The 13825-nt window shown below is 52.4% G+C and overlaps 2 protein-coding genes across 2 annotated transcripts; both read right to left on the bottom strand.

The window, feature by feature from the left end:
- Positions 1-2629: 2629 nt before the first annotated feature.
- On the bottom strand, positions 2630-8065 carry TMEM221 (transmembrane protein 221; the record flags this gene model as incomplete). The annotated part of the gene is made up of 3 exons (XM_080805593.1): positions 2630-3099; positions 5511-5596; positions 7746-8065. The coding sequence occupies 3 exons, from the start codon at positions 8063-8065 to the stop codon at positions 2630-2632; spliced, it is 876 nt and encodes a 291-aa protein (XP_080661719.1).
- A 1907-nt stretch (positions 8066-9972) lies between these two features.
- On the bottom strand, positions 9973-12967 carry NXNL1 (nucleoredoxin like 1; the record flags this gene model as incomplete). Its single annotated transcript, XM_080815851.1, has 2 exons — positions 9973-10300; positions 12642-12967. The coding sequence occupies 2 exons, from the start codon at positions 12965-12967 to the stop codon at positions 9973-9975; spliced, it is 654 nt and encodes a 217-aa protein (XP_080671977.1).
- Positions 12968-13825: the final 858 nt, after the last annotated feature.

Here is a 13825-nt window from a genome sequence, read left to right as displayed (position 1 = left end):
CTACTTGTGATCTCTGTCTGTCAAATAAATAAATAAATAAAATCTATAAAGTGCACAATTCAGTAGCATTTAGTGCACTGACAATGTGGTGCAAACATTACTCCTGTCTAATTCCAGAACATTTCTATCACCCAGAAAGGAAAGCCTGTCCTCGTGAGCAGTCACTCCCCATCCCCCCAACCCCCCCACGCCCACCCCAGCCCCTGGCAGCCCCTGATCTGCCTCATCTCTATGGATCGGCCTGTTCTGGACATTTCATATACGTGGAATCACACACTATTTTGTGTGTGACTTCTTTCACTTGGCATGATGTTTCCGAGCTTCATCCATATGTAGCATAGGTCAGTGCTCTGTCCCTTCTCATGGCTGAGTTAATATTCCCATTGTATGGATTCATCACATTTTTTATCCGCTTGCCTTCTGATGGCCATTTGGGTTGTTTCCACCTTTTGGCGAGTGTGACTAGTGTTGCTATGAATATGTCTGTAGAAGAATTTGTTTGAAGACCTGTTTTCAATTCTTCTAGGTCTCCAATTTTGCACCTGCACCTAGGCCTGGCCCTGGAGATGAGGCTGAGAGGTCCAGCTTCTGGTTCCCCTGCCCAGTCCAGGAGATGAGGTGCTGCTCGCTGGCAGACAGCCATGGTCCTTCCTCCTTGTTCTCCTCTCCCACACCCCAGAGTCCCAGGGGACTGCCCCATTGCAGGAGAGTCTCAGAAATGACAATTCCCAGTGTTTCTCAGGCACCTGCTGTGTCCTGGACCCCTCTGTGATGGGGTAATGAGGTTCCAGCCATGGCCACCATGTGGCCTTATTTCCTGGGTCTCAGTTTCCCCATCTGTAAGTGGGGCTGTCCCAAAGATAAACTGAGGCCAGGAAAGTGCCTGGCATGTGCTTGCAGAACCAGGCCTGTTATAATGATGTAACACTTATTTACTTATTTATTTCTAAAAGTAAGTTCTACACCCAAAATGGGGCTTGAACTCATGGCCCTGAGGTCAAGAGTCACACACTAGACTGAGTGAGCCAGCCAGGTCCCCTGACGTTTATTCTTATTTGATCTTCTTCATTGAGATTTATTGTGGTCCCCGAGAACCCATGCTTACTGGGTGCTCCCACGTGTCAGGCGCCATGTGGGACGTTCATGTGTGTTCTGTCTTCACTCCATTCCACCAGCAAGGAGGTCTATGCATCTTCCTAGCAGCTCTGGGAGGAGGCAGCTGGAGTTGGAGTTGGTGGGCCACTCAGGTCTGGGTGTATCAGATCAGCAGGATCCCTGCTAGGGTCAGGCTTGATGGACCAGCGCCCCCCACCCACCCCCTGAGTGCTGTCACCTCTCTGTCTGTTGGAAAGGGTCCTAGGGGGGCTTGAAATCACTTTGTGGCTAAGCCATCTCCTCTCCCTGGGCCTCAGAGTGCCTGTGTGGCTCAGGAAGGGATGCACTAGGAGAATTCTAGGGACATCTGTCCATTTGGGGTGAGAGTGGAGGCCAGGCATCCCCACCCCCAGTGAAATTTATGTGCATGAAGATTTGTGGGACATGGCTCCCCAACTAGGGTCTACAAGGAATAGACCCGTGCCCCCTACTTCTGCCTCCCCACCCCACTCCTATCATCCCACCCATCACCCCAGGCCCGGGCTTGACCACACAGCATGTTTGGATGTGACTCAAGTGACAAAGGAGATAGCGAGGGTCAGAGTTTATTTGAGGGCTGTATGGGAGTGGAGTCAGGGCCTCTGGAGATCCCTGGGGCTCTGAGTCATCCACTCTAAGCCTTGGCAGTTTTGTGAGCCCCAGAAAGTGGCCATCAACCCACCTTCTCCTGCCACCAGGGCACCCGACTGACGACGGCACAGGTTGACATGCACTGGGGATCTACTGTGCACAGGCACCTGGACTGGCTTACACCGAGTCTCACAGGAGCCCTAGGAGGGGGAACTGCTTCTGGCCACATTTTATAAACAAGGAAACTGAGACACAGAGCAGCGAAGCCCACAGCCAGAAGGCTGGGTCCAGCCGTCCACATGCACCTGTGGCCCTAGGGTGCTCTGAGCTCAGCACACACAGATTTCAAATGCTCACAGCCTGGAAGAAGTCGCAGAGTCTGAGACTTGCACTGTCAGCAGCATGGGGGTTACAGAAACCCGGTTCGAATCCTGACTCTGATGCTCAGTACTGGCCATGGGACTCCTGATGAGTCACTGCCCTTCTTTGGACCTCGGTTTCCTCATCTGTAAAACGGATGGAGACATTTAGAGAACCACTGTTTAAGCCCGACCCTCCCCTCCTGCATCTAACATCTGGACAGCTACATTTTCCAGCCTCCTCTGCCCAGAGATGTGGCCATGTGACTCTGTTCTTGCCAGTGAGGTATAAGCAGGAGGGGCCCAAGGCCTCCCAGGAAGATTTCCAGGTGCTGAGTGCCCCCTGGTCTCTGCCTTTCCCTCTGAGAGAGGAGGTGAAGGCTGGAGCCCTGGCAGCCATTTTGTGAGATGAAGCCACCTTGAAGACACAAGGCACGGATGCTGAGAAATCAAGTCATACTGCTACTGTGGCTGAGCCTGGACCTATCTTTACAGAGTCCTCTTCCTGATGCCTGACACCAGGTCTCTATCCCTGATCCCTGGGTTCACACCAGTGTAGAGTCCTTCCCTGAGCCCCGTGACCGGTGGCCCAGCATGCTACGCATCTCGTGGGTGACCCCTTCCCAGTGGCCCCTGCCAGCTGACAGTGTCCGGTGCAAGCGGGATAAAGGCAGACTGCTCTCCCGGCCTCCCCCCATGGCTGCAGGTGCTGTAGCAGTTACTGTGGGTCTGAGGGGGTCCCCAGGTTCTGGGCAGGATGAGTAGGGGGTCTGGTGGTGGGTACCCTGATGGGGTTGAGCCCTGGGGCTGGCCTTGGAGACTTCAGCAGGGCGGACAGGGTCGTCTTCAAAGTGTGGTGGGGACAGTTCATGGAGGCCACGGCGGGTGGCTCGGGCAGCTCGGAGCAGAGTGTGGGTCAGCGCCGCCACCAGGACCAGAGCACCCACTCCAAGGATGGAGGCGGCTGCTGCACCTGTCTCGATCTCAAAGAGCAGCAGGGCGTAGATGGACAGTGCTGGGGAAAGAAATGGTTCTCATTTACTTAGTCAACAAATGTTTGCTCCCCAAGCTCTGGGAGAGCTCCCCCAAACAGAGGGCAGTCACAGAAACTTGTACATGATAGGCACATAGCTTAACTATCCAATCCTCTTACACCATCATCACATGCATTTTCCTGTAAAATGGTGAATTTTATGTTATATGTACTTGACCACAACTAAAACAACCCGGATCTCAGGCTTCCTGAATCCCATGATTTAACTTCGAGTGAATCACAGCCCCTCTCTGGCCTGTTTGCTGGTCTCAACGAGATGGTTGGTGACCTGACCTTGAGGACCGATCTGCACTAGCTTGTTGACTTGTCCAGCACCCAGCTGGCACCATTCTTTTTGATGAGGACTGTCCTGTGGACTGTAGGATATTTAGCAGCTTCTACCCACTTGATGCAGCAGCATTCTCCCCCTTCCCTGTCATGACAACCAAAAATGTCTCCAGATATTGGCAAATGTCCCCTGGATCAGCAGAATCTGTTCCCATTGAGAACCACCAGCTCAGTCCCTGCCTTCACCCAGATCGTTAATGTAGGAGCACTGACCCACCTCTCTGACATCGTTGATGGGTATGGTGCTAGGCTAGGCCAATCAGAGCATTGCTTCCCCTGGTTGTACTGATTGGTGCAGGGCTACCACATGACCCAAGCCCAGCCAATCAGAGCGAGCCCTGGGGCTTTTGACTGGGCTGTGGGTAGGGAGGAATTTTCTTACTGCAGCAGCGGGGGGAATTGGTCCAGGAGAAGCCCAGAGTGGGCTGGAAGCCTTCTTGGCACTTTGCTGGCTGTCTTTATGCTTCCTCCGGCTCTGTACTGTTTGCTTTTAAGATGCCACACTGCATCATGCTCGACAGATTAAAGTGAGGCCAAGAACTTCTTTTGCTCTAAACATTTTTTAAAAGGTTTTTTAAATTACTCTTTTGGCTCCGGCTAGCAACGAATGCATGATTGGATGATTGGCTGGATGTGCTCGGGCATTCTTGCTGAGTGAGGTAATCTAACCTCAAAAGGAATCTAAATGGGAGCTCAACAAATTCTTAATTTAACACTTAATGAGGCTGACACAGTTACCTTTTTTCCCTCTTTGTGAGTTTTCTTGTGTATTAGAATGAGGATATCTTATTCTCCAAGTCTCCAACAATTTTTTTTTTTTTTTAACCAGCCTGGGAAAGGGCTCAAGGTTGTAGGCTTTGTGTTGAAAGCACAGATACAGGCATCTTTCCCAGGGGATAGCAGGTGAAGAGGTGAAACAAGAGGCATTTCTGATTACCTTGTGGAGCACCTAGATCCAGCTGCACCTGAGGCCAACCAGGCCTGATCTTTACAGATACATGCGTCACCCCCTCCACTCTCCTTTTTAAAAAAACTCACAGCTGGAGCATTTTATTAAGTCTAGCAGCAAAAGTTATGCAGAGTTCCCTGCACTTTATACATCCATATACACCCTTATAGTCCCATAATGAACCCTAGGCTCACATCTCACAAATAAATAATTTAAATATATCTCCTAAACTTCTATTTCTCTGTTGTAGGAATGGAAAAAAAAAAAAAACAGACAGTAATAGCAAACCCCTTGTTTTTAATTCAGCTGAATATTTTTTTTCTTCTAGTAAAACAGGTTGTTTATAGGACTGCCAGTGGTCTGTGTATGTTTCAGCCCTGAGTCTGCAGCACCATCAATGCATTTTCCAAGATTAGAGCGATATATAAGATGTTAGGATGCTTGATGCTTTGATTACTTTCCTGGCAAGTGTGGGTGAAAGGATGTTGTTCTAAGAAAAGTTATCACGAGTCAGGGAAGGAAAGACAATGCGCTGTGTCCTTCTGGCACCCACATTTTTAGTTTTTGTTCTGCTTCATGTTTTGGGATTTACAACTGCATTTCTGGTTTATAAAGCATTTTTTTTTTTTTAAACCTAAGCCGGAGGTTTAGGTTTGAGCTGGAGGTTCTGATATTTGTAACCAGCAGCTTTTTACTAAGACCAGCCCATGAAACACTATCTCCAAAAAAACACCAAGGACATGAAAACTTTTGTTCAAACCAAATGTAGGAAACTGAAGAATCAAAAATGTTCTGAAGACCACTATGACTTATGCAACCCCTACTGGGGTCAGATGCCATTCACAGGCTTTCTCAGGGATTAACCCAGAATCCCCTCAGTAATTCTAGAAGGCAGGGAACTATGTATCCCTACTGTACGGATGAGGAAACTGGGACACAAAGGGAATCTGCCCAAGGTCCCAGAACAAGAAAGTGTCAGAGCCAAGAGTTGAACGCAGGCAGACTGGCACTGGAGCTGACTTCAGTTATGGGGACATGACCCTTGGCCACCCCAGCCCAGGGCTCTACACCCAACATTCTATCCCCCAGCACGCACCTGCTAGGTAGACAGAGACCCCACAGCAGAAAAGGCCAAGGGCCACGTGTCTGAGGAGGCGGCAGTCATAGAGAAACCAGTCAGACCTGAGGGGGCAGCAGGAAGAGAATGGGCTCAGGTGGAGCTGGTGGGGGAAGGCCAGAGAGGCCCGCGATCTATGTAAAGACCCGTCCATCCATTCACCCATCCATCCACCCACCCATCCATCCATCCATCCACCCATCTCTCTATCTACCCATTCATCCATCCTTCCAGGTACCACTACCATCTACCATCTACACATCCCCATTGATTATTCAACCGCACAGCCATCCATCCATTCAATCAGGCCCTATTCATCCATCCAACCTCTTACTGAAACAGCCACCATCTGTCCATCCATTCATTTGCCATTCACCCCCCATCTACCCATCCGTCCTTCCATCCACCCTTTCATCCTTCACCCACCCATCCATCCACCATCCATCTCCCCCTCACCATCCATTGATCCAACCAACTATCCATCTGTCCATTCATCCATTCCTCATTCACCACTCATCCATCCACCATCCTTTCCCCCTCTTCTATGGCCCATCCGTATACATCAGTCCATTAAAACATGCAACACTCATGAGGCAGCTATTATGCACAGACACTAGCTAGACACCTGACTTCCATTATTTTACAGACCATAAGCTCATTTGGGAAGTAAAGAAACCAGGGCTAACTTGTTATCAGACATGGTAGAAACAGAGATTCCCAAGAGCTGAGACTGATTGAGGTCTTCGTTTTGAGCCCGGCACCATGCTAAGTGCTTCTGTTGTGTGCACTCTCCCTTCCCCCCTCCTGGAGGCTTAAGAAACAGAGGCTCTGAGAACTTCCATTATCACTCAGCTCCCAACGGTACAGCAGAAGTGGCCTCCTCCCCAGTCTCTCCACCACGTGACCTCATGCCCCCTTTTCCCACAGTGGCCGGAGGGGTTATTCCAAACTGAAGTCAGATCATGCCCCTCCTTTCTCACAACTCTCTCAGGCAGAGTAACCCCCAAAGTCTTCACCACAGCACAAGAAGACCTACATGGTCCAGTTCCTGATTTCTCTGCCCTTATCTCCCTTATGTCTCCCTCTGGCCACACCAATCACCTTGATCTCCCTCTAACACCCTAAGCTCATTCCTGCCCCAGGTCCTTTGCACATGGTGTTCCCCCTGCCTGGATCACAGTCCTCCAGATCTTCTGCCTCCTTCCCTCCTCCAAGTCTCTGCTCAAGCCTCCACTGATGGTCCCATTTCAACCCCCATTCTGCCCTCTTTCTTGGCATCACCCCATTTTCCTCCTTTCCCAGCATTCATCTTCACTTAACGTTATTTGTCTTATCTCTATTGTCTACCCCATGAGGACAGGTCTGGGTCTACCTGGTTCCTGCTGTGTCCTCTACTCCTGGTGCTGGGCTCAGCCCCCTGAAGACACCCATGATTGGGTGTCTATTGACTGACACTTGAGTGTATTTCAGCTCTCCTTGAGCTATGGAATGGATAGCGCACACTTTAGGTGAGATCTACCCCAGTGGTGGAAGTTCCCATCCATTCAAATCCATGGAATCGCAGACCCTGATTCTGGCTCCCGTCCCCCAGCATCCTGGAGGGGAACACTGGGAAGGTTCTTTGCTACATTCCCTGTCCCCTGACGCCTGCCTCCCCCAGTGCCCCTGTTCCTGAGCTCAGCTGCCTGAGGAAGGATCCGCACCCAGGACCAGAGCATAGGCTCTGGCTCTACCAGAAGGAAGTTCAAATCTCCTCCACCCTCTTCCAAACCCGGCAGTCTAAAGAGATCAGCCTCCCCTATGTAAGGGAGGCAGGAACACCAGCCTCGCAGGTGTCGTGGGCCTTCACTTGGCTAGTCCGCAGAATGCGAAAAGCGCATAGAGCTTAGGGTTCCCTCAATGACAAGCGCTGTCAACACCGGGGCCACCCGGCCCTGGGTCCCCTACGACCGCAGTTTCCACCTCTGTAAAATGGTGGGGGCGGGGGGGGGAGTGGAGCAGTGGGTGCACTCCCGATGGAGGGAGAGATAGAAGGAGGGAGAGATGATAGAGGGAGTGGGGAATGGAGAGAGGGGAGGAAGAGAGGACAGGATGGAAGCAAGGAAGAGGGGAGAGGGGACGCTCTCCCCCAACCTGAGGTCCCGATAGGGGCAGCGGCTCGCCTGGGCTTGCCCAGCCCCCAGCCGGGACTCGGGGCGGAGGGGCCTGTCCTACCTGCCGGGGCCGGGCCCCCGCGCCAGCTCGGCGCCCAGGTGGCCGCAGAGCGCCGCGAGCAGAAGGCAGGTGAGGCCCAACACCAGGGCGAGCGCTGCGAGCGCGGCGGCCAGCGGCAGCAGCGCCCCGGCCGCGTCCTCGGGCAGCCCGGGGCCGGCGCCCAGCTCCGGGCCGAGCCCATCGGCGCGCAGTCCCCGAAGCTCGGCGCGGCCCGCCTGCAGCTGGAACAGCAGCTGCGCTCCCAGCGCCGCCAGCACGGCCGCCGGGATGCCCAGCAAGGTCATCGCGGCCAGCACCCGGCCGCCGTACGACCGGGCCATGACTGGGGGTCTGTGAGCCGGGTGGGGGTGGGGGCGGTCGAGGAATGAGAGATTTTAGCGGGGCAGGGGAGTTGGGCGGGCGTCCAAAGGTCCCCAGGAGTTCCGAAGGGGGCGGGACCGCAAGGAGTATCTGAAAGTTGAGGGGCCGTAGAGGGATTGGTGTGCAGATCGCCGTGGGGATGAGGAAGCTCTGCGAAAACTTGGGTCAAAGTCTTTCTCCTCCCTCCGGGGACCCTGCGGGCGCCCCCTCCCGGCCTCCAGGTCCTGGCCGGGCGGGGCCGGCGCGGGGCGGGGCAAAGAAGGGACGGAGGCGGCCCCAAGACAGGAATGGGCTCTGTGGCTGGATCCGGGGAGCCCCACAAGCCCCTAAACTCATTAAAGGGACCGCCACACCGCCCACTGCCCGAAGCACCTGTCTCATTGCTAAAAAAAAAAAAAAAAAAAGGAAACCTGAACGAATTTTTAAATCATTCACTTTGATACTCGGTCTCTTTACCTGCGGACCTTGCAGTTGGCTGCGATTTCCCCTCCTTTCGACCTTCTTTTAAGGCTTTGCCGAAATGTCGCCTCCTGGGTGAGGCCCTTTGGCGGCCCCGGCTTGAGCAGGCACCCCTGCCTTTTGCTGTTCGACTTTGTTCTTCCCATGGCCCGTATTTTTGGTTATTATCTATTTATTTTTAATTTTAAACATTAAGGTGAGATTTACATGACGTAAAAGAAACCATTCTGAAGCGAACAGTCCAGTGGTATTTAGTACCTACACAGTGTTGTGCAAACAGCATTTTCGTCTGGTTCTGGAACATTTTCATCATCCCCAAAGGAGACCCCATCCCCTTCCCCTAAGCCCTGGCAACCGCTGATCTGCTTTCTGTCTCTGGATTTGCCTGTTCTGGACATTTTATATAAAAGGAGCCAGAACCTATATGACTTCCGGTGTCCCGTTTCTTTCACTGACGTTCATCTACATTGTACCGTGTATCAGTTCTCCGTTCCTTTTAGGGGCTGAAGAGCATTCCACTGATGGATGGACCACATTGTGCTTATGCATTTGTCTGTTGAGGGGCATTTGGGTTTTTTCCCACCTTTTAACTGTTGTGAATAGTGTTGCTGTGAACACGCACACGGTTATTTGTTTGAGTCCCTATTTCTTTTGGGTTTATACCTGGAGTGGAATTGCTGGTAATTACGGTCATTCTGTATTTATCTTATGGAGGAACCTCAGACTGCTTTCCACAGCAACCTTCACCCTTTTACCTTCCCACCAGCAATGCCCGAGGGCTCCACTCTCCTCATTTCCCTGCTAACACTCATTACGCGCTGGATTTTGATTATAGCCATCCCGCTGGGCGTGAAGTGGGATCTTACCGTGTCTTTTTTTTTTTTTTTTAAGATTTTATTTATTTATTTGACAGACAGAAATCACAAGTGGGCAGAGAGGCAGGCGGTGGGGGTGGGGGCGGGAAGCAGGCTCCCTGCCGAGCAGAGAGCCCAATGCGGGCTCGATTCCAGGACCCTGGAATCATGACCTGAGCCGAAAGCAGAGGCTTAACTAACCCACTGAGCCACCCAGGCGCCCCTACAGCGTGCTTTTGATTTGCATTTCCCTAAGTGCTAAGGAGGCTGAGTATCTTTTCGTGGGTTTGTTGGTCGTGCTTGGTTTTGAATGGGTTGCCTGTCTTCTTGCCACCCGCTCCCGCCTCCCACCCCGCGGCACTTTACATCTGTAGAAGCCCCGCTGGTGAAGCCCCGCTGGTGAGTCCGAGGCCCCCCTGCTGGGGGGTGGCGCTGCTCCCGGACGCCGCGACGTCTGCCTCGAGTGTCCCCTTCTGCGACCCCTTGGAGTCTGGGGCGGTAACTCTTCGGGAGGTCGCAGCCCAGAATCCCCACTCGCGAGCTCCCCGCGGGGGTCAGAAGAGCTCCCCCGTGCCGCCGCCCTCCGCCCCGCCCTCCGGCGGGCTCCCGCTCCCGGGGCCGCGCTTGCCCCGGGCCGTCCGGTCCACGCGGTACTTGCAGCGGCGCAGCGGCTCGGTGAGGCTCCGCGGCGCGGGGTCTTCCAGATCTTCGGGCTGCAGGAAGCTGCGGTCCAGCAGCTCCGCCGCCTCCTGCCAGTTGGCGAAGCAGGCGGGGCCCAGGCGCCGGATCTCGTCGGTGGCGTCGCGGGTGAGGACGTCCCCGCCGGGCTTGAGCACCACGACAGCCGGCAGGCGCTCCACGGAGAAGCGGCGCCCGAGGTCCCTGCGGGGCGGGCGCGTCAGTCCGGTCGGAAGCCGGTCCCCGATCCCGAGCTGGGGAGCCACACACCCCTCCTCCCAGGACTCCCGGAGCGCCTTCCGTGTGCACGGTGTGGGCTGGGGGCGCCCGGGGACCTGGCCAGGCCCCAGTGGCCTCTACGCTGTGTCTCCAATACCTCAGACAAGCTACCACCTCATATATTTCATGTCATGCCATGTCATGTCATATTATAATTGTATATGTTATAACACATCACAACATGCACTATGTGGAACATACTTATGCTAAAAACATATACTGGGGGGCCTGGGTGGTTGGTTCAGTTGGTTAAGTGTCTGCCTTCGGCTCAGGTCATGATCCCACGGTCCTGGGATCCAGCCCAGCGCCCAGCGTTGGGCTCCCTGCTCAGCGACGACTGCTTCTCCCTCTCCCACTCCCCCTGCTTGTGTTCCCTCGCTCTGTCAAATAAATAAATAAATGAAATCTTTAAAAAAAAAAGATAAAAAATAAAAACATATACTAAAAAATGACTCACTGCTGATGCAAAATTTGTTTTTAACTGGGCATCGTGTATTTTATCTGGGAACTCTGTGTGTGTGTGTGTGTGTGTGTTCCTGTGTGTATAGGGTGGCCAGAAGGGGGGTAGGGAATCGCTCACTCTCTGTCCAGACACCTAAGCCACCCTGAGTAGGCTTTGTCCAGAGGACTCTGTGTCAATCGAGGTCAGCAGGTCCGAGTTTGGCTCTGACACCCTCACAGCTGACATTTCTGCCCTGGGAAGGAAAATGTTGCCACTTTGCAGGAAAGATCCCCCTCAGCGGCAGAGAGGGCAGAAGGAGGGAGCAAGTGTCCTAACTCTGATAATGTTCGGTGGAGAATGAAGGTCTCTAGAAACTTCCAACTTGGGGAGCAAAATTAATGAAGTCAAGTGTCAGAAGCCTGTGACTCGCTTTCAAATGGCTCCTTCCAAACTTCCCATGTGTGTAGATAAAGCAAACATGGCCAGGTGCCAACAATTGCTGTGGATTTCATTGCATACTTCTTCCAACTTGAGAGATCTTGGAAATTTTTCATCAGGAAAAGTTGAAGTTTAAAAAGAAGGAAAGCCGGGGCACCCAGGGGGCTCAATGGGTTAAGCCTCTGCCTTCGGCTCAGGTCATGATCTCAGGGTCCTGGGATTGAGCCCCACATGGGGCACTCTGCCCAGCGGGGAGCCTGCTTCCTCCTCTCTCTCTGCCTGCCTCTCTGCCTACTTGTGATCTCTCTCGCTGTAAAATAAATAAATAAATAAATAAATAAAAGAAGGAAAGCCAGGGCGCCTGGCTGGCTCAGTTGGAGGACCGTTTGACTCTTGATTTCGGGGTTGTGAGTTCGAACCCTACGCTGGGTGTAGAGATTACTTAAAAATAAAACGTTAGAAATTTTTTAAAAACTAAAAAAAAAAAAAAAAGCACTCCTTCTTGCAGAAAAGGGGAGGGTTCTAAGACAGCCACGAGCTGTAGCATTGCTCATTGGGCAACTGGGTATACCATTTCTCTCTCAGCTCTGACGCCTTCCTACCTGGCTCCCAGCTACTCTGAGGATCATATCCACTCCCGTTAAGATGGTGACCATGGTGCTGCTCCGCATGGTGCTTGCAGACCTCTCCCGTTGCTTATTTTTTTTTAAAGATTTTATTTATTTATTTGTCAGAGAGAGAGAGAGAACAAGCAGGGTGAGCGAGAAGCAGACTCCCGGCTGAGCACAGAGCCCAACGTGGGACTTGATCCTAGGACCCTGGCATCATGACCCCAGCCAAAGGCAGACTTTTAACCTGCTGAGCCACCCAGGCATCCCTCCCATCTGTGATTGCTTACAGTTCCCTAAACTGCTGCTCTTTCTCCGATGGCCTCCCAGCCTTTATCTGTGCTGTGCCCTCTGCCTGGAAACCCTTCCCTCTCCTCACTCTTTCCTATCCTCCCTGGCCTTGGGGGTCTCTTTTTAAAACCACTTCTTCAGGGAACCATTCTCTGACCCCAAACCTCAGTAAGGTCTCCCCATTATATTTCCACACGGCATCCTCCCTTTGTCCTCTGGACCATTACTGCAGTTTCTTATTATATATTTATTTGAGTCTTTGTGACATATCTGTCTCTCCAATGAGGTTGTAAGCTCCTTGGGAGCTAAGTAGAAATGGGCATATGTACCCCCCTGGGTGGCCCCCTCCCCACCCTCTCTGGGGACAGACTGGCACACAAGACGTGCTCATTAATTCCAGCTGGAACAGAGGCAACAATAAACAAAGACTTCAGCAGAAATATCTCCTCCTCCAGGAAGCCCTCCCTGACCTCTTCTCTGACCTTACCTCCTCAGGTCATCCTCGAAGGGCAGGAAGAGCCACTTCTTCGGCATGTCCCTGAGGAACAGATCCTGCTGCTCCTCTGTGGGGTCCTGGGACACGTACACCAGAGCCAGCTGGGCTGCCCGCAGCACATAGAACTCATCTGTGAGCTTTACGAAGAAGTCCCTGAGGATAGGTGCGAAGGCTTGACACTGTGGGCAGGACCTGGAGCCAAAGAAGAGAAGCACCAGCCGGTTCTCCAGCCTGCGACTGAGCTCAGCCTCCGTGTCCAGCTCGTCCTGGTCACTGTTGTTGCGAATCAGGACGCGGCCGGAGAACAGGGAGGCCATGGCAGCCTTGGCTGGGAGCTGGGGACACGGCGGAGGGACTTTGTGTGGCCCTGGGTCTGCTGGCTGGCAGCTGGCCCAGGATTAGGTATCTTTAGGAGGCCAGTTTAGGACCTCACTAATCTGCTTAAACCGCGACCTGATTCTGTGCTGTCTCTGAGGGTAGGGGCAGGTTGCACATAGGCTCCTTCCCAGAAGACAGCTAGAAATCCATTAAGAAAAAGTACAGGATTGCAAAGGAAAACAGTAATCCCGACATATGGGTGTGAAAATATCTTATTAAGTTGTGATGTAAAATATACGAGATTCTTCATGAATTCATTGTGTTAAGTAATTGTGGCTCACGAGGGCTCTACAAATGATTGTGATTTCTACTGTGATAAATGGTATTTTGAGGTGTCTGCCTGCAATGGCCAGGATGTGATGTGAAATTATCTTTGATTTCCACGGGAATCAAAGTCACAGGGCTGGCTGATACCTGCTTTGACAGGACATGAAAAACATCCCACCTTCCAGTTAAGTGTAAAAGTTAGTGAGAAACTTGTTAAAATGGACGTGGGAGACCAGGAGGGGGAGCTCTCACCATATCAGCTGTCAGTTACAGGAAGACGGGTCAGTTTCAGAACTTCAGTAGAAGAATCCAGAGGAAAGAATGATCATTTGCAGCTCCCAACAGGAAAAGAGGGACAATGCATCTCCTACAATAAGCCAACCACCCCTGCAACTCAGCCAATTAGCCATCATCACCCTGAACTGCTTTTCTCCATTGGACTTTCCTTCAAAACAACCCCTCCCGACTTCCTCCCCTCTTCTCCATAAAATAACCTTCATCTTCTTTATTGAAAGAGCCTACGGTTTTTG

The sequence above is a fragment of the Martes martes genome, assembly GCF_963455335.1.
Source record: "Martes martes genome assembly, chromosome: 1".
In the NCBI taxonomy this organism is placed as follows: domain Eukaryota; kingdom Metazoa; phylum Chordata; class Mammalia; order Carnivora; family Mustelidae; genus Martes; species Martes martes.
This window is presented reverse-complemented; position numbering and strand designations above follow the sequence as displayed.